Source organism: Chroicocephalus ridibundus, chromosome 7 (genome assembly GCF_963924245.1).
Source record: "Chroicocephalus ridibundus chromosome 7, bChrRid1.1, whole genome shotgun sequence".
Lineage (NCBI taxonomy): Eukaryota > Metazoa > Chordata > Aves > Charadriiformes > Laridae > Chroicocephalus > Chroicocephalus ridibundus.
Window position 1 is genome coordinate 20,742,374 of NC_086290.1, and position 26,205 is coordinate 20,768,578.

Consider the following 26,205-nt stretch of genomic DNA (forward strand, 5'->3'; position numbering starts at 1 on the left):
GATAGGTTTGCAAGTTATTCAAGTAACATCTACTGAAAGGCACCTCTGAGAACTTCTGTTTCGACAGCTAAAACTTAAGTCTTACCTGGAAAAGGATGGCAGCATAAAACCAAGTATGTAAATATTGTTACACAGCTTAAAATTCTTAGTGCATATCAAAGCATAAAAGCTCTTTGTTCCACTCTTGTTTAAACTGACATGTATGGCTTGTTGTAAGATGTACCTGATCTAGTCTGGAGACTGGCGTGCCACCTATGGTGGAAGTGTACTGTTGCGAAAAGAAACATTACTAGAGAAGCAGTAGAACATTTCTTTTCCGTGGCTACATTCCTGGGGATTCAAGATAGTCAAAACAAACCCAACTGTCATCACTAGCACACCGACAGCAAGGATCAGGCAGGATATGAGGTTATCTGAATGGTTCCATCGCTCTTTGGACAGTCTTAGATAACATGCTGTTGGGATGATAAAAACAAGTGGGGTAGCACTCAGAACACCCTGTGTGTGGGAAACAATAGAAAAAACCCTCATAAGCATATATATTTAGATATAAAGAACAAACCCCTATGTTTTTAAATGGTTGTGATTAGATTGATGCAACAATAAAGCCAGAGAATAGAGGCCTTTTCCAGTGTTGCTATATGGAAAACTTTCTTTTCAAAATCACACATAACTTGCAAAAATATCTGTAAAATTACTTGAAATAATTCGGATTTAAGTGCTTTTGCTTTGCTGATACAGAATAATATTTTATGTTGCAAGTACTATTAAATCCATGTAGGAGTCTAGATATAATACTGCCTTAAAAAAAGTGAAACATCATGTAGGAGTTCAAAGAATTCTAATCAAGTTTTACATTTATGACCTCATTTACACTGACATCCCTATGAAAGCAAAGCTCCTTTTGAGAGAGTAAACGCCCCCTCTTATTAAAAATTCAGCTCCTCTTTTAAATGCTCTCTTAGATAGAGACAAATAAAAAACACCTGCTTAAATGCTTTTTATAGTAAAGCCACTGCAGATTAACATACGAGTTACATGCCAAAAGAGCATTTTTATGCAGAAATTCTGAACATTTACTTTGTCACATACTTAAACACTATGTTTCAACTTAATTAGGGTGAGCTAACATGAAGCTGCTAACTGATGAGTACAGAGATCAAAAGAGGTACATGCACAAAGTATCTTCTTCATAAAAACTGAGACACTCAAGTATGTGAAGCAACACAAGTCAGCACCCCAGTGAAAGAATAGCACAGCAAAACCCGTAGACCCTTGACTCCTGAATGACTGAATGGGGGATTCCCATTCAATGTAGTAATTCCCTGGGGAATTACTACAGGGCAAACACAATAACTTTTGTTGTGCTTTAAAACCAGAAAGCAGGGGAAAAGTAAGCAGAGTCAGAGAAACAGCAGCAAATGCTATTTGTGGTGAAGAGCCAAAAGACAGCTCTTCTGCTGGACAGAAAGCCTGCTGAGAAGACGGATCATCTTTCACATGTAAAAACTCTGCCTATTCATTTTTCCCCTCTACCGGTGCATATCAAGACCAAACAATCTTTCTAAGCACAATTACACCTAAGAAATGTGTACAGCTGTATTGTCAAATTCTCTCTTAAAAAGGAAAAAAAAAAACAACAACAAAAGATATGAGCTACCCACTCAAATGCCTGGCTATCAACTTCTGTTGGTAACTGAATCAAATTATCAGCTTGACTATTGAGTAATTGCTTAGGCCTCTCTGGTAAAAATATTGCATTGATGGAATGTTTGCTTTTGAGTGATTAATTTAAAAATTTTAATTACAGAATAGGAATCACAAACATTTATTCACGCTAGAAAGGTTCACTGGCAGCTCTCTGGTGTAAATTCATTTTTAACATATTATACCATATAATAAATGTAAGCCACATACACATATATAGACATATATGGGCACACGTAGTTAATTAGGTTCATTATACCAGTATTCAGATCTTTGGATGGAACAGGCATGTGTGTATGTATGCACACATTTAAATCCTTTTATTGGCATGTATATACACGCACAGGTGAATTTTCTACACTTGTAATGTAAAAATAGAGGGAAAAAAGATGAAAGAGAAATTACCAACGGATGCCATGAATGAGAGATTTTAACGGAAACATGTATCCTGACCAAACCAATAGGAATATTGTTTATTTTGAGCTAGTTATAATTTGGATTAACTGAGAAGGAACTACGTAGGTAATTATTTTAAATAGAGGGTAACTGGATAGCTTATCTGAACATTCAGACCTGTCTGTAATATTAGTGCAAACATGACCTGCTAAATCACTGCTACAAAATCACTCATTACTGCTCGGTCAGCAGATAAACTGCACTGTGGATCAGAACAGTGTACATGTACCATCACATACATACAAGTACATGTATCACATAACATAAAGAACAACTCCCTCCGTTTTGTTCCATCAGTTTTAGATAAGCATGCAATATACATGTGGACAGGGACATAAGGAGGTAATTCTAAAATATTTCTATAAAGAAGCAAAGGCTGCCCTTAATAAGTTTTCTCTACCTTCTAACTTTTATATCCTGGGGTGTGGTATTTCCACATCTGCTTTATTTATTAAAAATGGCTGACCTGAAATTGAAAGTAAACTGTTAAGATAAACAATGTTTATCATAAATGTAGACTGTTTTTTGTTGTTTTTTTGTTTTTTTTTTTTAACATTTCCTTTGATTAAATGTACATCCTGTGCCAAAACAGACTGACTTCATCTGGTAAATGTACTTTGGTAACTAGTAGTCTAGGATTCCAGTAGACTGTATGCAGTTCCAGCCAAGCAAAAAGGCCACATAAATGTGTTAGAACTGGTTCAAGTCAATAAGCGCCTTGTGTGGCCTGCCTGGTAAGCTCCATCTCTGATATGAGGCGATACCAGACACAGGAATGTTTACTGTCAAACAAAGCAGTTTCCTCCTAAAAATCATACACTCAGGTTTTGAAATTACTCAGTTTTGTTCCTTGTTAAGCCCAAAGCTGGGAAAAATTCCAGGTACTACCTTTGTGGTCTCGCAACTTCTGGTTCTTTCAGTCCTTTTTTTTTTGTGGGTTTTTTTTGTGTGTTTGTGTGTGTGTGTGTGTGGTTTTTTTTCCCCTCCACTTTGTGTTTTGCCTCTTTGGCACAAGACAGTCATTAGAATCTGCCAGTGTTTAGTAATTTGCCAGCTTCATTAGAAGCAGAGATTAGAGAAAGAAATGCTAGATTCAGTCCAGAAATACAGTTAGGATGAGTATTTTAGTGGTTTCCACTGCAGTTTAAATACATTTGGTAAGTCACAGCCACTCATATCTCTAGAACTGTTCTAAAAGCCATCCCCAACCATATGAACTTTACTTCCTGAACTTCCTTTCTCCTTTAATTATCCAATTTTGAAGCAATGGATAATTTCTTTTTTTCTACTAACATTTCTACTGACTACTGTGTTGAAGTACATAAGATTTCCAGTAGAGCTGTGGATTTTTCAGAGTAGTGTTTTATAAAAAGATGATATATTAAATAAAAGAATATACAGGTTCACTTACATTCAGCTCTAAAACTATTCCAAGGCAATCATACACTAATGATATACCAGTCGCCACAGCAATGATAACTACTGTCACAACAATATGGAAAACTGTTGAGAGGTTCCCATGGAAAAACACATTGGCAATCACCTGAAACAGAACCACAGTTTTAAATCCTGATTTTGCTCTTTATCTTAGCAAACAGCTTAGTCCAAATCTTGTAACTTTAGGAAACTGAAGGAAACTACTTTCTTCTCATTTGCCCACTACAGAAGAAAAAACACGTACAATTACTTATTGAACAGATGGATTTCCTAGATGGAGATACCTTCATAAAGCAAAACTAGTAAGCATGATAAATATGCTATTTTTGGCTATTCTTAACATAATAAAAACAGCGGCATGTATGCCAAACTTGGAATTTTAAGCAGTCCTGATATTATTAAGTAATTATTAATACAATATTGGATAATATTATAATAAATGTAATACAACATTATATTGCCAGAATCTAAACAGTACAACTAGTACCTCATACTCATTGCATGCAGCAGAATAGGATATGCTGACATTTATTACAGATCAACCATTGACTTCAGCTACAATATGTACTAATAATGTGTGAATATTATTAATATATATCAACATTGTTAAAGGGAGAATGTAATAAAGTCTTACCTCTCTGGTCACAAAACATTCAAGGGGGAAGGTCAGAATTACAGTAACTCCGTAACAAAACCTTCCAAATGTAGCAAGGTTGTCATCTCTACAGTAGTTTTCAAATATATCTCCTGAGGCATAGCAAAACATCAGTTAGTTTGAACTTCATGTCATTTGCCTATTTGCAAATTGAAGTGTAAGTTACTGGAGTTACTGTAGTAATTGAGACTTTCTGATCCCCTCTCCTAACACATATCAAGAATCTTTAGTTACAGTCACAAATTACACCCAGGAGGAACTTTCACCTTATCTACTAGTAGCAATGTTTTTATTTCAAGCAGTATTTATCTTTCAAAAATATTTTAACATATACACATTAGAGTCTGTCATCTGTTATCTTCTCTTTAGCACAGATTTTGTATGAAACGCTGTTTGAATAAATATGTGACGGACTCAGAAAGTAAGCTTCTATATACAAGACACATTTCCTTTAAAAATGTTAATTCCTAGAACAACAACAATTACACAAGGAAGACTAGGGAGTTACCTCTGGAGAACTGCATTTCCCTGAGGGTATCTAATCATAGCTGGTAAGCTGCGGTGAAGAATTTCAAATATTCTGACCCCAAAAGGCCATTATAAACAGATGGATTATTACCTAGCAAATCTTCTTACATCTAACAACAAAAGCATTGCTAGAGAATTCAAATCATCATCTTTCTTAGTGTTTCCACAAAGCATCTGGAATAATGATCTCTGAGTTACAAGAGACATGGCAAGACAGTGATCAGCTGATCTATCAGGTCTTTTCTACCCGATTACTATGCTATTTTATGATTTACTACTTTTTAGGATCACAATGGCACTGAGGAAGCACTAAGGTGTACTTTAGAGAAAACAGCCAAAAGATTTTGCAGGGGAGACAGAAGGTAAGATGGAATCTGCTTACAGCAGAGTCATATGCTGAAGGACAGCTGCAGTCAGAACTTTCTATACTTGAAACTTCTCAGCCAATTTGCACTTAGTCTAGCTACAGCTGCATCTAGGACAGTAAGTTATTCTGCATAAACAGCACTAGAGGCAGGAAAAAAGGACAGATCAACCAGTAACCCCCATCCTACAATTCCTCTGTTCTCAACTACATGCTGCTCATCAGGAAAGGAAAAAAGCTTGCAAAGCCTTCTCCTACAATTTGGAACAGCACTATTAAATAACATAAAATCTGCTTGCTTATGAAATGTGTATTTTTACTGAAGAAATTTATGCATTGTTCTTCTGAAAGCACCTTTTCCACTTCAACAAAATGATGTTAAAATGTATGATGTAACACTGATTATTTACATTTATATGTATATCCGTATACTTATATAGAGGTGACAGTAGGATTAGTTACAGCAGAACAGCTATTGTAAAGATAGGAAATATCTCAGAGTTCGAGCTAGGATGCTATAGTAGCACAGACAGGAAAAGATACAGCAGAATGTAAAAAAATACGTCAGGCACCTTGTAGAAAAATGAAGGCAATTTTTGTTCTTACTGCTCTCTGCTAGTGGACTGGGTAGCTAAATTATAGATGTTTAATCCTCAGAAGTATTTTGTTTATGGAAGTATTCAAAGGAGACTTTCACCGATGAGGCTTACACTTGGGAATCTGACACTTATTAGCACGTAGCTGACATCTTTGAGTCCTGTTTTGATTGTTGTGTAACTACAAGGAACATCCTAACTATTTTTGTCCAAACATAGTGTCATTTTGGCATTTTTACAATCACCAAGATATTAACAGCAAAGGTCAGACAGAAAGGCAGAAAGGTAAGGATTACAGCAAGCACCAAAATTGAGAGATCGAGTAGTTTACCTTCTGTGTATCCTGTAAAAGTCATATATCCACACGCAGCGAAAACTACACTGATAACAAGAGCAAGTGAGACAGACACATGTGTGACTCGAGACCAGTTCTTTAATGTGGGTTCTTCCAGAGATCCATATATTAAAAAGCTGTTATGGTTGCAGATGAATGCTGAAACACACATGACAGTTAAAGCTAATGTATGAATTCATGCTTATAAGCATATAAAATAATATAATATATTGGAGTGTATATTCCAAGGTAAGAGAGACACAGCACAGTCTGAATCCCCTCAGTAATAAATACAAGCATTAAATCTGCAACAAGTGGCAAAGATAAATGGCTTGAACTTCTACTTACTGTTTTGATTTGATGAAGGTTTATATTCATCCTGATTCTGATTACATTACCCTAAAATGCCATGCTGCTTCCCATCCTTCACACTTTCATTCCACCTCTATTTTGTCTTCCTGCTCTTCTTTTCCTTAAGAACCCAACTGCAGGGTTTTTTTGAGTTGCAATTTTTTTTTTTTAAATCCACAGAGCAGTTTGCTACTTTCAGACTTCCTATGACATCCATTTTAGGCAGCAGCAAGCGCTGAGAGGCTCAGATTATCACAGTGTTAACAAGAAGTAATATACCAGAACCTCCAGGAAGGAACAGATTTTAGAATGAGGATAATGGAGGTGAGTTGAGACTCACCTGAATGGTTCATTGTGAGAAAAGGGAAGCAACAGGCACTCTCTAGCGAATGTATGCATTGCAGTCTAAGATTTTTCTGTTAGAGGTTATCGAAGAGAATGCAGAATGATCACAGCCTCCTCAATTTATCAATTAGACTAATTCTATTGGTGCAGGTGTTTCAAGATGACCTGGACAGTTGAGCTGGATTCACATGACACACTGCTGTCTCTGCTACAGTGGCAACAGCCTCTAGGGACAGATGGGCAATGTATGGGGATAATGTCTTAAACTATAACAACTAAATTCACCTATGGATAACTCAAAATAAACTTAATTTTTTTCTAAGCCAGCTTAACATGAATATTAAAAAAAATGCAGTTAAAAATATGTAATTTTGAGGTCCAAAATATTAAATGAAGTAATTTCTTACAGTTAATCTGAATACTGAAAATACAGAAAAAAATACTTACCAAATGACATCACCCCAACGGCTTGTACTGCATTTGATTTTGCAAATATCCATGCATTTTCTGATTTGGGTCTAAAACAGACATTTGTTTTAATAGATTATTCTCTTTCCAACAATCAGTTATTAAAAATAATTTAAAATACTATGCTGTAATGCAGAACTGATAGTCAGATCTCCAGAACTCTCTGAAGTATGCCAGAGCGTTCATCAACAATAAGCTGAAACTAGGGAGATACCCTTCTCACCTCCCTTGTTTTGATTAAAGTATTTCTGTAACCAGTTTTTACAGCCCAAAATGTCAGCCTGTTTCAGCAACCAGTATTGTAAAGAAACTTTTCAAGTCATCATATACCAAGAAACAGCAACAGGGAAGGTAAAAGCTGTTACTGATTCTAAGGTTATCTCAACCCAAAATCTCCTCTGACTATTTAGAGCCAATTTCTTCCTACTTTGAATTTGCACATGTAATCCATGCACTCTAGAGACACTTTTTTCCTAGGCTACAAATTAAGTGAGGTGGTTTGTCTTTACGTTTGCTCCAACTAGCCCTCACAGTAAAGGGACTAATCTAGTTCCCAAAGGAGTGATAAAATAAAGTATAAAAGAGTATATGGAGCCTTTTATGATCAGGCAAGAATGTAGTATCCCCCACATCTGCTCCTCTATGATATGCCCACAATTTTGGACCTGTGGTAACTGTAAGTCTTAAAGGAGGACCCCAGAAAATCATCAGTGATCTTGTTAAAATCCATCTGATGCATGAACTCTAAATAAACAGTCAAAATGAAGCAAAGGGGAAGGACAGGAAACATCTTTTTCCACAACTACAATTTGCTAAAAATATCAAATGAAATTTCACAAGCCAGTTGAACATTACATTTGTAATATTAAAGCACAGACAAAGAAACTGTACAGAGAGCTTGCTCTTAAAAGGTTGGCTGCTGCTAACTTGCTCTGTTTTTATTTAGAGGGAAAGCTGCTGCCACCTGAAGCCCTAGCTGCCATTTTTCTACTGCCCTAGAAAGCAGTGACATTCACACCAGTTCTGTGGAGGTAGAAACAACTTTGTCTCTGTCAGCTTTGTCTCTCCCTCTATCTGGTGATAACTAGCTGGTTTTGACAGCCGTAGTGGCATATGCTATGCCAGGTTTCATTGCTTTCAAATGTTTAAACCACACCCCCACCCCCTAAAAAGCAAAAAAAGAAAAAGAAGACAAAAAAAAGATGTAGCTGTTTCCCCTTTCAGAATTCATACCTTACTATTTCTTGAGATTTCAAATAGTCAGTCCTTCCTTTTCCCATATTAAAAAAAACATTTAGAATACCGACTGCACATTCAGTTCAGACTTGGAGCACCTTTTCCGCTTTTAAACTGTGGTTGCTAAGCTTCACTTTGAAACACACAGAACCTGAGCATCAAAATCGAGTTCAGTTTTTTGTCCTCAGATGCAGCATGTTGTCTTGACTACTGTAACATACTGCCTCTAGTCTTAAGCAGCTGAATATGTCCCCTCTAAAACGTTCTCAGACTCAGCATGTAGATGTAATAAATACTATGGATGAAATAGAGATATCTGGCATTTGTCTTGTGACAGAGGAGTTTCGACTCACTATTGCTGCTGTAGTTCCTCATATAGAGTAGCCTCCCTTTCCTTGATACCACTGATTTCAAGTCACTAGAGATGTCTGTGGACAATTCATATTCATAATTTTGAATGTATTATTTTTCAAGAAAACATTCACATCTGATTGGGAAAAAAATTATCAGTAATATTCCAAAATAAAAATAGAATATAGAAAGCTACCATTACAACTGTTCTATTCCATAACCACTAGAGGTCAGCTTTGATATCAAACATACAGAATGAAAATTTGTTTTATTATCCTTTGACAACAGAATTTGTGAAAGCCCCCTTACTCCCCTTCTATCAACACTTAGATTATCTAATACTCTACAAAGCAAAATATCTTTTAAAATGCACAGACATAAAGAATGCTTTTGTCTGAAACACATCTAATTTCTGTGAAAATGGTATGTCCTGTGCAACAGTATAACTATATTATAAACTCCTACAAATAGGTATTTAAAAAATGGAGTGTAGAAAGCATGTGAATTTCTGTTGAATTTAATTTCATTTTTAATAAAGTGGCCAAATAATCAATTAAAAAAAAAAAAATCACAGGACCTAGTTTTCCCCCAGCACAGTGTTTGGATATTGCTAGTGCATAAGCTACACACCAAAATATAGCTTTGCTTTATGGATGAATGGCAAATCAGATTAGGAGTACTATTTGGGGGGAAAAAATTTCAAAAGAACAAAATCCTCCTTATTCAGCAGCATAAGAAGATAAATCCCTTCCATTCTAGTTGTGGTATGGAGGAAGAATTTCAGATCCACAATTTGAATGCTACCAGCAGATTGCAACATCATAAAATGCACATTGGTACAGTGACATATGCAACAGTATATGGCTCTTTCTTACAGTAAGTCATATACTGCTGCATGTGTTTTGAAAAACCCTTTTCATACCTTGGGAATAGAAGGATCTCACACAGATGTGCTATGTAAACTAAGAAGCAAAAGCAACACAGTAAGAAATTTCATTTCTGAGCATTTAGAGTTAGCAGCTCTAGAGTTCTGACCATATCCACAACAAATCACCCCCCAAGTCCAGTCTGCAGGACATAGAGACTTATGCAAAGCTCCTGGAAAAGGGTGCAGGTGACATGAAAGTGTCTATATAAAATAAGACTTCAGACTGGGAAAGAGAAAATTGTGCATCTGTGTAGGCAGATACATACAAAGGCTGAAAGTCTCACAAGAATACCAGATAACACTATACCTGTTCCACTTTTTCAATCCTGCTGCTAGTGTTCAGACACTTTTTTTTTTTTTTTTTTTTTTTTTTTTGAGAACAGCCTTTGTTCTGACCAGTTTGACCTACATTCTTGCTAGGAATTGTTAGGGACAGATTTTAACTGCTGCTCATACAAGAATAGCAGTAGCTGCGAATATCCATGAATGACAAAAACAGATAGCTTATTGTTCCTCACTCGGTGTATAAAAACACATGCTATGTCTGCATAAACACAAAGTCTTTTTCATGCTGGAGAAGGAGAAGCAGTTAGATGAAACACAATGAAAGTTAACAGAAAACACACACTTGTGATACTAAATGCACTTGCTGAGACATGTACTGTCTATCATATACAGCAGAAGTTGTAACACAAAGCAAAAGCTTACAGGTAATATAACTGTGATTCTTGGAACAAAAATAATAAAAGATCGAATACAAAGATGTTCCAAGGGAGATCCCAGACTGGAAAATGTCTCAGCTGCAAGTAAGACAACAGTAAGACAGAATGACAATAAGAACTGCCCATAGAAATGTAGTGAAGTCTAGCGATGAAGAAAGCCCAGCGGTTGAGAAAATAAGACTCTACTCAGTCTTCACTATACTTAAGGGAAAGTATATAGCATAATAAGGGAAAAAAATAGCATAACAAACATACTAGTGAGTTTTTAAAAGTTTTGAAAATATTCATGTTTATCCACATAAGAACAGGGGAAACCGAAAAGAACAAACAAACCAGGCAAAGGTTAAGATGTCCTAACAGGGTAAAAGGCATTTCACATCCAGATCATGAGTAAGTTGGGCAAATACGTTTGGCGGTCTAAACCCGCTTATCTTCTACTTCCTGTAAAACATTTACAGTATAATATTCCCCATCTTAAGATCCATGCTATGCAAAAAAGTCTTTTCTGTCATTTATGTAGAAATGCTGACAAATATAATACAGCAGCAGAGTGCGTCAGAAGCAAAATTTCTTTAAGCAGGGCAAGAGAAACATACACCCCTGACCTCAACCCAGCTTGCAGGTATGTAACACTGACTTAAAAAAAACAGAAAAAAAAAAAGAAAAGTTAATTTCTAGAGAGGAAGCAAAGTCATATGTTTGACAGGGGAGCTACATGTTGGAATGAGACGACTTCCATTGTTTGAGACTGAATATCAGTGACAAACCACCAAGTTTAGGTGCAAACTAGCAGTTATCAAAATAATCCAGGAACACATGGCAGATTAATTCAGGTTTAATCCAATGATTTAGACATTTAGGAAATTAATTGTAAAATTTCAATTCAATTATACTCTAAGGTGAAATACCTTTTTAGTTTTTGTTTAAATTTTAAAATTTAATAGATACTGAATATAACTTCAATCAATATAATGCAAAGAAAATGAGAAATGCTCACATCAGCCTCGAATTTTATATTAATCAAAGTGATCTTGGTTGTTAACACAGACAAGGGAAAGCTATGTGTCAGCCCTACTTAGTTACGGCTGCTTTAACTCCCCTGTCTTCCTTAATGAATTACTTAGCAGCTCTGTAAATATACAGTAGCTTATTTTCTTCACACAATAAAGTTTATCTTTGCTTACTATTGGATTCTTTATATGAAGGAAAGAATCAACTTTCTACTTTCAAGTTATTTTCCTGAAGACTTGGCGTTTCACCCCTGTGATCAGCTGCCAGTTGAGTAATTCTCACATTCTATTTTTTGTGTAGTAGATGCTCTTTAAGTTTTTCCTAGAGATTTATGTATTATGCAGACACTGACATGACATTCTTTCCAAAAGAACACCAAATCAAAATGATCCATCTTTATAAGCTACAGAAAATACTGCTTTTTACAGCAATGAATGTTAGTTTCAGCTTTGAAGCGTGAAGTTATTTTGTGCAGTATTAACATACAGCACATTTACAGTTTGGAATAATTCTAACCCATTTTTTTTGATCACAGCAGAAAAATACCCAGCTATAAGCAGGTGGAAATAAAGTAAAGAACAGATCATCAAAATGTATTTTTACCCAACATCTTAAACTACTGAGAGTAAACACTGGGTCCAGAACACTGGATTTTATCTGCAGGTTCATTATGTTCTTCAGGCAACGGTAATCACATGGATTACACTAATCAAAAGCAAAACTGAAGAAAAAAAAAAAAGTACCACCTCAGTTGCATATTTGTCATAAGAGGGAATAAATTAAACCAAGTAATCTCTCATGATAAATACATTAATTTTTTTCCTGAGAACAAACAAGAAAATAACACTCCTATAATGTCCCCGCACAACCTTCTCCACTCCCGAAGCAACTAGAAAAATAAATAAAACAAAAATGCAACACTCAAAAGACTTATTACTGCTTTTTCAGCCTACAGTTTCAAGCACATCAAATCATTAAAAACAGTCATAATGTTGTTGTTTCGCTGATGCTCTAACACATTGCAGAAGGTTTCTAGGAAAGATAATATTCTCTGTTGTCCAGATAACACATATAATTTTCAACTAGAACATGGATGTCATTTAAGCAAAAAAACAGTTTTATCATCCCTACATAATCTTGTTGTATCTCTCAAAGGGAAGCAACCTTCACTTTGAAAAATCTAAAGGTAAGCGAAAACTGATTACTACTCAGAGAGTTATTATTGATGTGGGAAGATCTCTCAACAGGATTCCAGTGGAACCTGACCTGAGCCCAGCACTTTTGAACGTATCCAGCAGTAACCTGAATGATGGAACAAAAAGTAAGCAGCATCCTTAACAGAAAGCATGAAATGCGTAGTTAACACAAGCATGGTAGAGAACAGGGTGAAAAACAAAAATCATAAATATGTTGGTAAAAGGAGAAATCATCTGATAAAGAAGTATTCAATTCTGTAATGACAAATTCTACGGCTATGCAGGAGCAAAAAAGGCTTCATAAGAAGAGGGTGGGGGGAACAAGCAAAAAAACCCCAAAACTTCATGAGAAATGGAGTGAAAGTAAGGAAGAACTGCCAGCTCACAGTTCGGCAGAGAAGGGCTTGGTGCTTCTATTAGACTGAAAACTCAAGGCACGTCCACCACGTCAAGCTATTTTCCAAAGAGGCAAACATCAAACCAAGCTACGTAAACAGGAGCGTGGCAATGCCCAAAAGATACAGTTGAAAGGGATCTCAAGACACTTTGTATGTAAGATCCATTTTCTCTGCTCCTCAGTGGGCATACCACAGGCAGCTGGGGCACCACAGTATTGCTGTAAATCACAGAGAACTTAAGGCAGCCATTGAGAATGATCAGTAGTACAGGAAATGACAAGAAGAGAAACAGTAAAGGAACCGTGTTTGTTTAGTCTAGAGAAAGAATCAGCAAAGGGGGACAAGTTACAGCTCTTTAGAGGTGTTTTTTAAGCATTTGAAAAAGAATGAACAGTTTGCTGTCTGTATCTGCTGTAGTTAGGCCAAGAAGCAACCAACATGAAATGCAGTAAGAGAGACATATGATACACATTTAGGAAGAATTTGTAAGAAAAGTCTTGTTAAGAACTGGAATGGGAAATCACGGAATTGCCAAGAACAAACTAGACAATCACCTGTCATCAATGACAGGCATACAATCAGTTCTGCCATGTAACGATAGGGATTAAATATTCTGGTTTGGCCCTGTCAAGCCTTTATCTAGGATTGTACAAATTCTTTTCCTGTATGACAGATCCGAGGACTGTGTTTCATAAACACGATTTTTTTTAAATCTCTTTGAAAACTCCAACTTCTATTTTACTTTAATAAGGATTCACAGTAAATGCGTTATTTACTTGTTTCACTTGTTAAAATACTGTGATGGGACCATATAAAAATATATTAGAGTTCTTTATTCTCACTGCAAAAAATGAGATGGCATACCATCATACCATTAACAAAATATTAGAAGAGGGTTTTAATAATTAAAGTATATATCTATTTCTAACTGTAAAATACAAATAGTAAAAATAGACATCGATAGAATTTTTTGTGAGGCAAAAAATTCTGATTAATAGTTTATCAACTTGCTAGATGCGTTTTTGAAAACAAGAAGTGTAAAGGCAAAAATGGAAGTCTTTAAAAAATTAAAAAGTAAAACCCCAAGAATTACTCAATACCCAACATTATTTATCGTTAAGAAAAAATAAACCCACACATTCTGTATTTTTTGGTGCCTCACAACTGTTGAGAAAAAATGTTACCATAGTAACAAGGTCATCAGTAACCATTATATATAGCTGCTTCTTTTTTTGACAGGGGATTTTGAGATTACCTTTTCAAACAGTCCTTTAACACACAGTATGAAAAACATGCTGCTTCAGAAAGGAGTGGGGTGGGGAGGAAGTCCCACACTATTCTGAGAGCATCATTTTTATAGGTGATAGACAGCATCATCTGGTACAACTTTAGAAGCTGCTATTCTAGCAATCTTCCTAGCATTAAATTCAAATGCCCTGTAATTAACCCATGTACCACAGCAATAAGACAAATGAACAATCATGTGTAACACTGCTGAACCAATCACGATGGAAGAATCCAATTCCTACAGAAACATTAGAAATACTATATAAAACTATTCCCATAAATAAAAAAGCACATTCAGAAATTTAGTTTTTCATCTTTATTAATATATCTTCACATTTAAAGGATAAGGAAAAAGGAATAAAGCAGACCTTCTAGGCCATAAAGGAAAGATAATAGATTCGTAACACTTTCTTGCAATATAATTGTAAAATATTGCCACAACATACATTCACGTTTACTAAATTGTCTACAACGCTCCAATGTTAAATACTACTTTCAGAGTAGGAGTGCTGGAAAAGTTTTGCTTGCTTACATTGTTGCTTTCTTAAATGACAGAATAAAGTTATTATTGTGTTCTTTTTTTTCTTTTCATTATTTTTATTCTATTTTTATTATGAAATAATTATATTAACAGAAATATTCATAAGATGCTATCTATTTTAAGATTGTAAACGTATGCCATCTGACAGTAATGGACAAAATTAAAGATTTCTCAAATGACAGACAAACTCACATGCCCATTCAGGAGCCACCTGCTATGAGCCATATCACTCGCAATTTCCAATTAATCTGTAGTTTTTGGAGACTTTTTCTAACTTTGCTTATGTGCAATAAAAGAAAAAAAAAGGATACAGTATGTCTTAGCAGTTCATTTTGTATTGCTATTAATACTGATTTATTTTTTCAATTATCCGTCTCTCCCAGCACAGCCACGTTCCAAAACTATGCAGATATATGTAATAGTGAAATAACAGATTACGTATGATCAAAAATTCACTTTGTGGCAAGTGTAAGAATACTTACACTTGTGGACTGAATGTTACTGTTCTCACCATCACAATAACCAGGATGACAATGGTTAAAATCAGAGAAATAAGAGATACCTGTAAAGGTAAAAACATTACTTCAGTCAGTAAGCTGCTGAAAGGTTGTCCTCTTAGCAGCATAATGTACTACTTTTTTCTTTAAAAAATTAACAACCAAGTAAAGTGCTAACTATCACTTGCCAAATATCTATAATTAGAAATCTTGTCCTATATCATTATCTTTTGATTTGTTATTCTTTTTGAGTAACCAGCCAATTGCAACTATTTGTCTAATTTCAAGTGATATTCCCATTTAAACATTTCTAATTGATGGTGCTCAGCATTTACAAGATCAGGCTACGTCACCCAGAACTTCACAAGATTTGAGTTCTACTAGCAGTAGATGGAAATAGTTAACGTGCTCTAGACAGATGTAATTGAGTTAAAAGACATGAAGTTATGATTGGCACTTATTTTCTGATGGCATATACAAAAGTGAACCAAAAATCAGCTGCTATTCTGATTTACCTTTCCCAGTTTTGCTATGTCTCGATACAAAGATAAAGGCAAGGTAAAGATGATGGTGGTAAGAAGAATTATGAAGTGACGGTCAGTAAGGGTGTTATCTGGTGCAACTAAAGCAAAAAAGAACATAATTTATTTCTCTAAGAGACTGACATGAGGAACAGATTAGTTACATTTGAAAGGCTAGGAGTAACAAACTTTGATGCTGACCAGGCTTTCAACCCCTTTATTCAAGCTAAGTAACACTGAAACGAAGACTAGGCATTAACTAACCTTGAGGAAACCGTAAACAGCACGTGCATAATCACAAGAATTCTGCAAATTTAAACCAAAGGCATAATATATGGAATATATTATACCAAACTTTGGAAGTCTGTTCCATATATATGGAACATATATATTCCACATATAAATTAGTATTAATTTCTTTCATCATGCCTGGGTCAATGTTGGCAGACTGGAAGTAAAACATTCTACTACTTCTTTCTGCCATTTACCCTTAAGGATTTTTTGACACTGTGTGTTGACATCAATTACTGTGCTGTTGAAGATAAGCAAATTCGTAAAGAACAACCCTCAAGTAAGTTAATTTTGAGTTTTTTTTTTTTTTAGCACCTCTTTTCTTGCTGTCAGCTGTGTTCCACTTGCAAAATACAGACTACCATGTGAGGGTAACAACAATGTTATAATATTCCCTGCAATCATTGGGATCTATTTGTGTAACTCGTGGTTTTTTTCAAGCCAATGACAATTTTAAATAAAACATATCTCAGTTTCAGTCAGGCTACCATGAATCACAGGCTTGAATGAAAGCTTGCTGAATAATTATGGCTGGAAAGTGACTGGCAATTGACAGAGAAAGTCTGTGTTCCATTTCCTCTATGCTTTGAGAGATTATAATGCTTTCCCAACTCTTTTCAGGCAGGCATTCTAACAGCCAGGTGAAAGATGTGCCATGCGAGCGGTTGCTCCTATTACAGAAGTCATATTGTATATAAATGATTAAATATTCACTGTCACTATCAAGCTGATCAGGTATTCACAGAACAGAGTGTAGCAGTTAAAACTGCATCCACACCTTGCAGGCTTCACCTGCTGAAAATTACAGTCCTCCTACAGAAATCAAACAGTTCATAAAAATACTAATTTCTACCTCATTGCAGACGTGTTCTTTTTATTTTAATTTGCCAGTGAAGAATGTTTTAACTTAGCTGCTTTCTGCTAAAGCAGATGGCAAACATGTATACAAATTGCTCCACTGATTCTGCTGTGAAAACTTAGAGCAGAGAAAGTGTAACAAGTTCATGAATTAAAATCTCAAAACACCACATCTGGTTTTGCAGTGAACGTCTAAGAGAACTGAAATTAACATGTTCGCGACCAACTATTACAGATATGCTTAAGTAAGCATTAAATCCATTACATTATTTGCAAGTCATCCAGAATTATTCACTAGATAATGTATTCAGTATTCAAATGATTATTATAGGAAGTATCTAAAAAGATGAAAAAAATACTATGACCGTATAAATATACTACTGGGGAAGACTCCTTCTGTTTGCTTAGTATTTCATTGAAGCCCACGGTCTCTTCACTGACACTGAGTCCAATGCTAACCAAGGACTACGATTCATAGTTTTTATTTCAGAAAAACTTGCTAAAAAAACCCCACCCAACAACCAACACAAAACACCACTCATACAAATACGCTTCAAGTTCTTAACTGGTACTATATTTAAGAGTAATTCAGAAGCAAAGTAACAGGTAGGACTTCAGACTGATACAGGATGCTAATTCCTAAATACTTATGCTATATTCCTATTCAATACATTTTCCCCATTCTGAATTTTTTAAATGCATCTTACCTCCAGGAATTCTCTGAAAAACTTTAGTTAAAGTGTCTCCTGTTATTATGTTGTAACTAATCATAGCTTAAAGAAAATAAAATTTTTTGTTAGTACATGTCAAATACGAAATATTTGATAAATATTTAAAACACATATTTTGTAGACTTCAGGATTATATGCCACTATTCCTCTTGAATGAATTCTGGCTAGCACCAACAACTTCTAAGTTTCAGGTTTAAAACAAACAAACAAACAAATTCTTTAACACTTGCCTTTATTTTTTTATTATTATTATTTTTATTTTTTAAACAGGAACAATCTAAGCAAGAATCTGGTCTGAGAAGCATGGCCATTGTGCTGTCTGGCCATATAAACTTACTTCAGAAAAGGGAAAAGAGGCTTTTTAAAACTGTTTGTTTCTAAGAATAATTCTTCATCAGTTTATTTTCAAATTCTTGTCTCTATTTAGTAATGTTCCTGTGTTAGTCTAATCATCAGTCCTGCAATGAAATGCACAGGACTTGCTAGCTCATATAAAAAGTTAGCAAAATCTTTAAACCAGAAGAAAGGAGGAGACAGTAGTTGAAGCTAACAGATATGGACTTCCATTCCTTCCTCTCATTAATAAGAACTGGAGCCTTAACATTCATATTTCATTCTTATCTTACTCTACACTAGAAGTGTGAGTATGTGTGCGTGCATGTATATATACATGCAACATATATTTATGTACTCATGTGGTCTTCACCATTTAGACAGTATACATATGGGTATCGACGTTACCTAATGCATATTCACTGTCGTAAAATTGTAAGTCATTACCACCGCTTACAGAAATAAAGTCAAGCACATACATATGCATAACTAGTTCCCAGGTAAGGACCAAGAACTCTACACTTCTTTACCATGTTCTCTATGAAGTAGTAATTATACTCTTTTAAGTCAACACGTGTAGCATTGTTGCCTGCAGTGACAGTAACTTGAGTCCCTTAAAAATCTCAGCTACCTGAAAAAAATTCAGCTCATTGGGTATGAGGCTGAATTAGTGATTTTGAAGAGCAATGATGTAATTTTCAAGCAAGATCTGATAAGTGGCTTCTCCTATGAGAGCAATACTACATATTTGGAAAAACATTAATTCAATACACTCCTAAAGTCATATTTTCCTTTTGTTTCAAGCACATCGAATTTGTGCTCTGTTACTCATTCTAGAACAGAATCTCTTCTTTGCTATTTCTCAAAGCTACTTTTGTCATTTATTTTTAAGTGTGTGATCATGAATTTCTCTGTTACTACATTTCAGTTCATTTCTATTATTCTGATCCTCCAACTCATTGAATTCTTCCTCAGTCACTCTTCAGAACGCACCAAGTAATTTTTAGTTTTCTTTTTTGTTGTTGTTTTTATGGAAGAGGCATATACAGCATATTCTTTACAGAGCTCTTAGTATTTAACCAGTGAAAGAATAAGGCAATGCAAAAAAGCTTGTTATTTATAAAACTTAAAAATTTATATTTTATGTGATCTTACCAATAAATGGATATAAAAATTGAAGAGTTGAAAGAATTAGATAGCCTACAAGACCGTATGTTTTTCTGACCAGTTCTTGATAGGTGTTGGTACTGGAGAGGTTTCCTCCTTTGATCAGTAATATAATTGAATAATCTGTTAAAATATCAAATTACTGTTAAAGACAGTATGAAGCAATTTGTTATTGGCTACTGCTCATCTTTTTCACTCCTTAAGAAAAAAAAAAAAAAAAAAAAAGAAGTCTGTAAGAAGGAAAACAGTGGCACTGGGAAGAGCAGGCATGAGAAATCTCACAAAGGATCTCAGTTCACCAAAACCAGGAGTTATAGGCTCATACTGGAAGGAAATACTGATTAGGGACAGCAAAACCAGACTTATTTTCTTTGGTTTCCACCATGGTCAAAGGGAATGAGAACTGTCATGAGCACCAAAAAAGGAATATTCAATTAATAATGCAGAGTGGTCCTGAATGGAGCATCTGATCGTATCCTGAAAGCAAGTAAAATGTGAGGACTGCCTGTGTCATAGTGCCAGAACTCTCGATCACTTTACTGTGCTATTTAGCTAAGTTTGTGAAAGATAAATCCTTGTTAGTATTTCATATCTTCTCTGTTGTTTACAATAAAAATATTGAAAACATTTTTATTGGATACTTTTAAAATAAAACACTCACGAAGTGATTTATCTAGAAAACCACGAAGGTTTGAGACACCTGATGTCACAAGCAGAATTACTCCCAGCTTGAACCTCAACTTTTTATGAAGAACAGTACAAAATGTTGCTGTTATGTCAAACTATGCTTTAGTATTCATTTGAGCACCATGGGACTTTCCAGTCCAGATTAGTTACAGCACAGAATTTATTACCTTAGTGCAGATGTCTTGATAGATAGTAGCTAGACCTCGTCTAGTCCTCATATGGCTTTCATTTAGCTTGTAATCTATGCTGTGATAGGAACAGTTCCTTTCTGTGAACAGTATCAGTGTTTATTATCTTCTGGGGATGACTAAAATGATGACATTTTCACAGTCTTTAGAAAGGAGACTTCTACTGTATGTTAATATGAAAGCCAATCCAGAGATTCCCGTGAGCATACGTAATTCTTACACACTATATACTCACACTATAATTGGGAGCGGACAAAAACAGAAATACAGAATTGTTCATTATCAATTATGTTGCATACTGAGCTGATCTTGTACAAGAAACATTAAGTCTTTGTAGCAAGAAATCTTAGACCCACAAAACTTGAAAAAAGATTTATAGTTCAATGACCTAAAATTGTATTTCTCTGTCAATCTAAGACTACACCCAATAAAATTCAAAAACACCCCCCAAAATGAAATACAGTGAAAATTGCTAAATAACAGCTGTTTGCAAATTTTTCAGTAAAATCTATGGAAAATAAATGCTAGTGTTACATACTTAGCCTGTACTTTAAAAGCTACAAGTCAAAAAGCTGTAACTATAGTTATAATTTGCTTGTGCAAGATATAATGAGTCACATCTTTAGCCTAATAAAAGACTGAGTTTAATCCACAAATTCTGGGCCTATGGCTATAAAGTCTTCAAAATACTTAGAAATGCAAAGAACTAAGTAGATTTCCTATAGAAAAGTAACTGAAATTTCTGAGCTATGTTTATGATATGATTTCATTAATGTATTTTGCCATCAGCTATAGAGGAAAAGTTTCCATTAGTAAGGAACATATTCCTTACTTTATATTGCTCTCCAGTCAAACCTTGATCATTTACGCAGATCCTTAAATGGTATTTCAAGCAATGAAGAGCAGCAGTTGCTGCTCAGCATACAGGTAACAGAATTTGTACCACTCACGTTGACTTGTCTTGTAGTTTTAAGACTCAAATCCACAGAGTCTTTATGAAAATTCTCCTTTGATGACAACAGATTTACTTATGTTAATTTATTAGGTGATTTTAGAACTTGTCCCTTTTTGAAGGTAAATTCATTATTTTCTTGACGAATGACAATAAAATAAAATATTCAAAATCATAGTACAACCAAAGGCTTTAGTTCTGCAGTTTATTTTAAAAAAGTGATATACAACCCACTCAAGGGTCAGTCTCAATTAGGATAAAAACAGTGGACTAAAACAGGTGATTATAACGCACAAATAAGAGCCATTCTTCCAAATGTCACCTTGACCTAGCCTAAGAAACTAGGCTTTACGAAAATAAAATGCACACAAAAAGCAGCTTTATATGTTGTACAGTATAATTCTCTGCTTTTACTGATCTGCTCAAGGGATTAGTGAGGTAAGGAAAAAAATTGTCATTTTTATTGTCATAAATATACCTGCTTAAGCTAGGAGTAAGCTCAAGATCAGCTAAACACTGCAAGACTAATTTTCACTTTACAATAGAAACTGCTTTTAGAGTACCTGTGATATAGGCAACCCCAAGTAAAAGCAGTACTCCTAGAGGAAAACCAGCTTCTTTCATTGAATATGGCAATCCTGTAAATAAGAAAAGGAGATATTATAGAAGAACCTTTCCAAATATTTATTTGCTGAATACCAAAATAAAGAAATATTCAGATTTAAAAAAATATCTCAATCTCCCAAATTGGACCAGCATGCTTAATAACCTAAGAAAGATTATTTTCAGTGAACAAAGTCTTGCCTAGGTGTAAAGCTCAGTCAGCACCTGCCCCATCAGTTCTCTCTGATCATTATGCACAAAAACAGGCTGGGCAGAGAATGGACGGAGAGCAGCCCCGAGGAGAGGGACTTGGCGGTGTTGGTGGATGAGAAGCTCAACATAAGCCAGCAACGTGCACTTGCAGCCCAGAAAGCCAACCGCATCCTGGGTTGCATCAAAAGAAGCGTGGCCAGCAGGTCAAGGGAGGTGATTCTGCCCCTCTACGCCACTCTGCTGAGACTCCATCTGGTGTACCGTGTCTAGCTCTGGAGCCCTCAGAAGGGCACGGACCTGTTGAAGCAAGTCCAGAGGAGGGCAATGAAGACAATCAGAGAGTTTGAGCACCTCTCCTACGAGGACAGGCTGAGGGAGTTGGGTTGTTCAGCCTGGAGAAGAGAAGACTCCAGGGAGACCTTATAGCAGCCCTCCAGTACCTACAAGCCTTCCAGGCTTGTAGCCTTCCAGGGGGCCTAGAAGAAGGCTGGGGAGGGACTTTTTACAAGGGCATGTAGTGATAGGACAAGGGGTAATGGCTTCAAACTGGAAGAGGGTAGATTTAGATTAGGTATTAGGAAGAAATTTTTCACTATGAGGGTCGTGAGACACTGGAACAGGTTGCCCAGAGAAGCTGTGGATGCCCCATCCCTGGAAGTGTTCAAGGCCAGGTGGGATGGGGCTTTGAGCAACCTGGTCTAGTGGGAGGTGTCCCTGCCCATGGCAGGGGCATTGGAACTAGATGATCTTTAAGGTCCCTTCCAACCCAAACCATTCTATGATTCTGTGATGATGGTAAAAGAGGCTGCAGGGTATTTATCACTGAGACATGATCTCAGCTGACACCTCTGCATTTTCACGTAGTAAGCAAGTAAACATAGAGAAAAATCTTTAGGAACATCAGAAGAAAGTAAGAACACAGTGTTATTCTCCAAAGTGGATAGTCATGCATGTATAAACCAGGCTGAACACAGGATACTAAAGAAAAGTATGCTTACCTATAATGCCTGATCCTATGATAGAATTGATAATGTTAAAACCAGCTGAAGCCAGATCACTGTTTCCTCCTTTATTCCTGGGCTTACTAACGAGGGCTGTTTGGTCATCTGTTTCTACCTATTTAAAAAAGACAATGGTAACATTACGCATGAGAAAAATAGGTGAGAACAAGGATTTTACACGTATTTAATATAGTCCATTCAAGATTAAAAAAAAAAAAGACTCATATTTGTAGAGGTATTTTGATAACTAAATCACATTTTTTTTCAGTGAGAAATCAAAGGGCTGTTAGGCATCTAATTCCTTTACAAGCCTGACCCATAATCTTCTGTAATTAATTCTTCTCTGAAGAAAAAAAAAGTGGAGGGACAGAAATCTGCATAAATTCAGAGGTAGACTGTTAAACAAAGAGCTTTTTAGTCATGTTGCAAAGGCAAAAACGTGAATCAAGTATTTTTGAAAATATTTTGGCTAAAATGACTGGTCAGTAAAAATAGGCCCCTGAATCAGAAGAATGAAATCAATTTCAAGAGTTACTAGTAAAGTATGCCAACATCTGAAGATGCTCTAATTCAAGATTTTATCCAGCATTTTAAATATTTCTGTGTCATCCAGTGGTTTGGTTTATTATGAATAGTTAATGACATTATAAAATTGCCTAATCCCAGAAAGTTTCTGTGGGAAGGCCTGGTACAAACCAAAGTTCAAAGCACAATCTGTAGCCACTGGCTTCAAAAATTGAAGTTCTTATCTTCAAAAAGCATTTCTTCATAAGCATGCAGTGGTCCTATCCTTAGATCACCACACTGCTGTCAGAGAACATTTTAGAATCATTCATTTTAAGGCCAGTATTTTAAACGAAGTCGTGTAATTCAAAAGAAGAACATTCATTTAATGAAGAAAATGCCTGCCTGCGTTCTACAAAAGCAAAACATCCTGTGCTTACCATGAAAACAAAACCACTATTTCATGCATGCAGGAGCTTATTTAACATATATAGCAGGTATTACAAACTCAGATGCTTGTCACTAATACTCCTGGAAAAAAAAAATTAAACAACCGATAAATCTTAAGTCATCTGTAGATAGTGGTATAAATTGACAAGCATAAGAGTGCCTCAAGGAGAGCTACATATTTAAGTGGAACCCTTAATCCTTAAGCAGTACTAACAGAAAACCAGTAACAGTAGCTCAGATCAAAGGCCAGTATAACCTGGTATCCCATTTCTGAGAGTGACCATGAGAGGTGCCTAGGGAAAAGTGTAAGAACATGAAGAATAGATGGTTAGCAAATAACTTTCCTGTCTCAGCTTTCATCAGTTTGCATATGCCAGACTTCCCAAAGCAGCTATCCCTTTGGTGCATCACATCCCTTAATGGATTGCTCCTTGAATTTGCCCTTTTTTGAAGCCACATGTATTTTTAGCATCTACAATGTCCTGTGGCAATGAGTTCCGCATCTTGATTATGCATCATATGGAGACAGCTACTCTTCTTTGATCTGAATCTGCCATTAAGCAGCTCCACTTGGTGTCCCAAAAAAATCTGTGTATCATCACAGACAAACCAATGACCGCTTCCTACTTATCTTTGCCATGTCACATACAGTTTTACCTGTAACATGCTCCCTTAGCTGTTTCTCATCTAGGCTTAACAGGTGTTCCATTTTATTTCACCACTGATTTGAGCAGCATCACTGTCATTGTCTCTTGAAATGTTAACGATTTCTGCTACTTTCAGCACAGTGCATGTGAGATTGCACTGAACTAGAACAGTCCGGTTCCCTTTTCAGCCGTTACAAGAAAACGAACACGATGTGAATTGTACAGCTCAAAGGCCCTACCGTGAACCCTGGTCCCTTCCCCACTTGAAAGAAACACATCTGATTTGGCAAAAAGGGCAAGAAAGGGCAGCAGAAACTGTGACAGAGGTGAGATGGCCCCTGTGTGAAGACTAGCACTCTTGAAGGTGTGCTTGGACTATGGACAGAGGAGGGAATGCCTGCCTCACGAGCTATGCAACTTGGAAGGCTGCAGAAGAGGTGAAGGGGATGCGTTGGCCTCTTGCCCCTCTCCCAGAGAGCAGCTGCAGGCCATGACACAGCTGCGGCCACGCACTATCGTATCGATAGCAGCGGCCCACCAGTGGACCGGTCGCTCGAGTTCTGGCCCTCAAGTGAGACTGAGTTTTAGCCCCACCAAGCTGCCACAGTGCCCCTCGCTCACAAGGAAAAGGCCCCTCATATTGCATTTGTTCCTCTCCTGTACCAATGGCTCATTCTTCCTCATACGAGTTATGGGGAAGCTGAAGAAAGACGAAAAAGCCGTAGCTTCTGTCAGCTCGTCAGCGGAGCCGGGGCTGAAGCGCCGACCCGCCCGGACGCCTCAGTTCGCTGTAAAGCCCGCCAAAACTGGCGGCGGCGCCCCTCACACCCCTATTCCCTCCAGCGTCCCGCCACGACGGGCCGCGGAGAGTAGGGACAAACCAGGGGAATGTCGGCGGGCTTGCCGAGCCGCGGACAGCCCCCCGCCTCAACCCTCCCTGCCGCCGCCGATCTCCGCCTCGGTACCTGGTGAGTGGCGGCCGGCGGCGGCTCCGTCCCGCCGCGCTCCATCACGGCTGCCGCGGAGGAGCTTCCCTCGCAGCTCTGGTGCCTGAGCCCCGCGGGCCCCGGGAAAGGCGGAGGAGGGAGCGGAGAGGCGCGGCGGGCAGGCTCTGCCGCTGCTCCCGGGCGGGCGGGCTCCTCTCTGGCGGGCTAGGAATAGTCCCGCGGCACCCCCGCGGGTTGTAGAAAGGCGAGAACTTGTAGGCCTGGCTCGCCGGCGGCCGTCCCGGCGCCGTGTCCGCACAGAGAGGCGTGGAGCCGGGGTCAGGCGCTGGGAGGAGTGCCGGGGAGCCGGGGCCTGGCCCGGGCGGGCGCTGCCCCGGGGCTGTGAGGCGGCGGCTGGGGGCGGCTCGGCGTGAAGGGGGCGGCGGCGGCCCCTCCTCCGGTCCGTCCTTCGTTTGAAACTGCCAGAAAGTAAGCGCTTCTGCCTTCTATTTGTCAGACCTTTCTTTGTAGGGTGTATAGCAAAAACTGGCTCCAGTGTCATAGCTGTTTATTTGTTATTGCTTTTCAATATCAATGTTATTTACGAGGCCTCGCTGCTGCAGTCATCATTTTTTCTCCTAGGGGAGAGCAAGCTACTCTAACAAGTGCTAAGTCAGCAAAACGAGGATAATCGTAGAATGGCTTGGGTTGGAAGGGATCTTAAA

The 26,205-nt window shown here is 37.1% G+C and overlaps 1 protein-coding gene across 1 annotated transcript; it reads right to left on the reverse strand.

Moving 5' to 3' along the window:
* Positions 1-25,871, reverse strand: SLC38A11 (solute carrier family 38 member 11). Its single transcript, XM_063341428.1, has 12 exons — positions 25,520-25,871; positions 22,951-23,068; positions 21,700-21,774; positions 19,298-19,432; positions 17,786-17,851; positions 15,924-16,030; positions 15,394-15,473; positions 7,221-7,291; positions 6,075-6,236; positions 4,235-4,347; positions 3,575-3,706; positions 1-498 (listed from the first exon to the last, which is right to left on the reverse strand). Exons 1-12 carry the CDS (start codon positions 25,562-25,564, stop codon positions 253-255), a joined length of 1,350 nt encoding a protein of 449 aa, XP_063197498.1. The 5' UTR covers positions 25,565-25,871; the 3' UTR covers positions 1-252.
* Between the last annotated feature and the right edge of the window lie 334 nt (positions 25,872-26,205).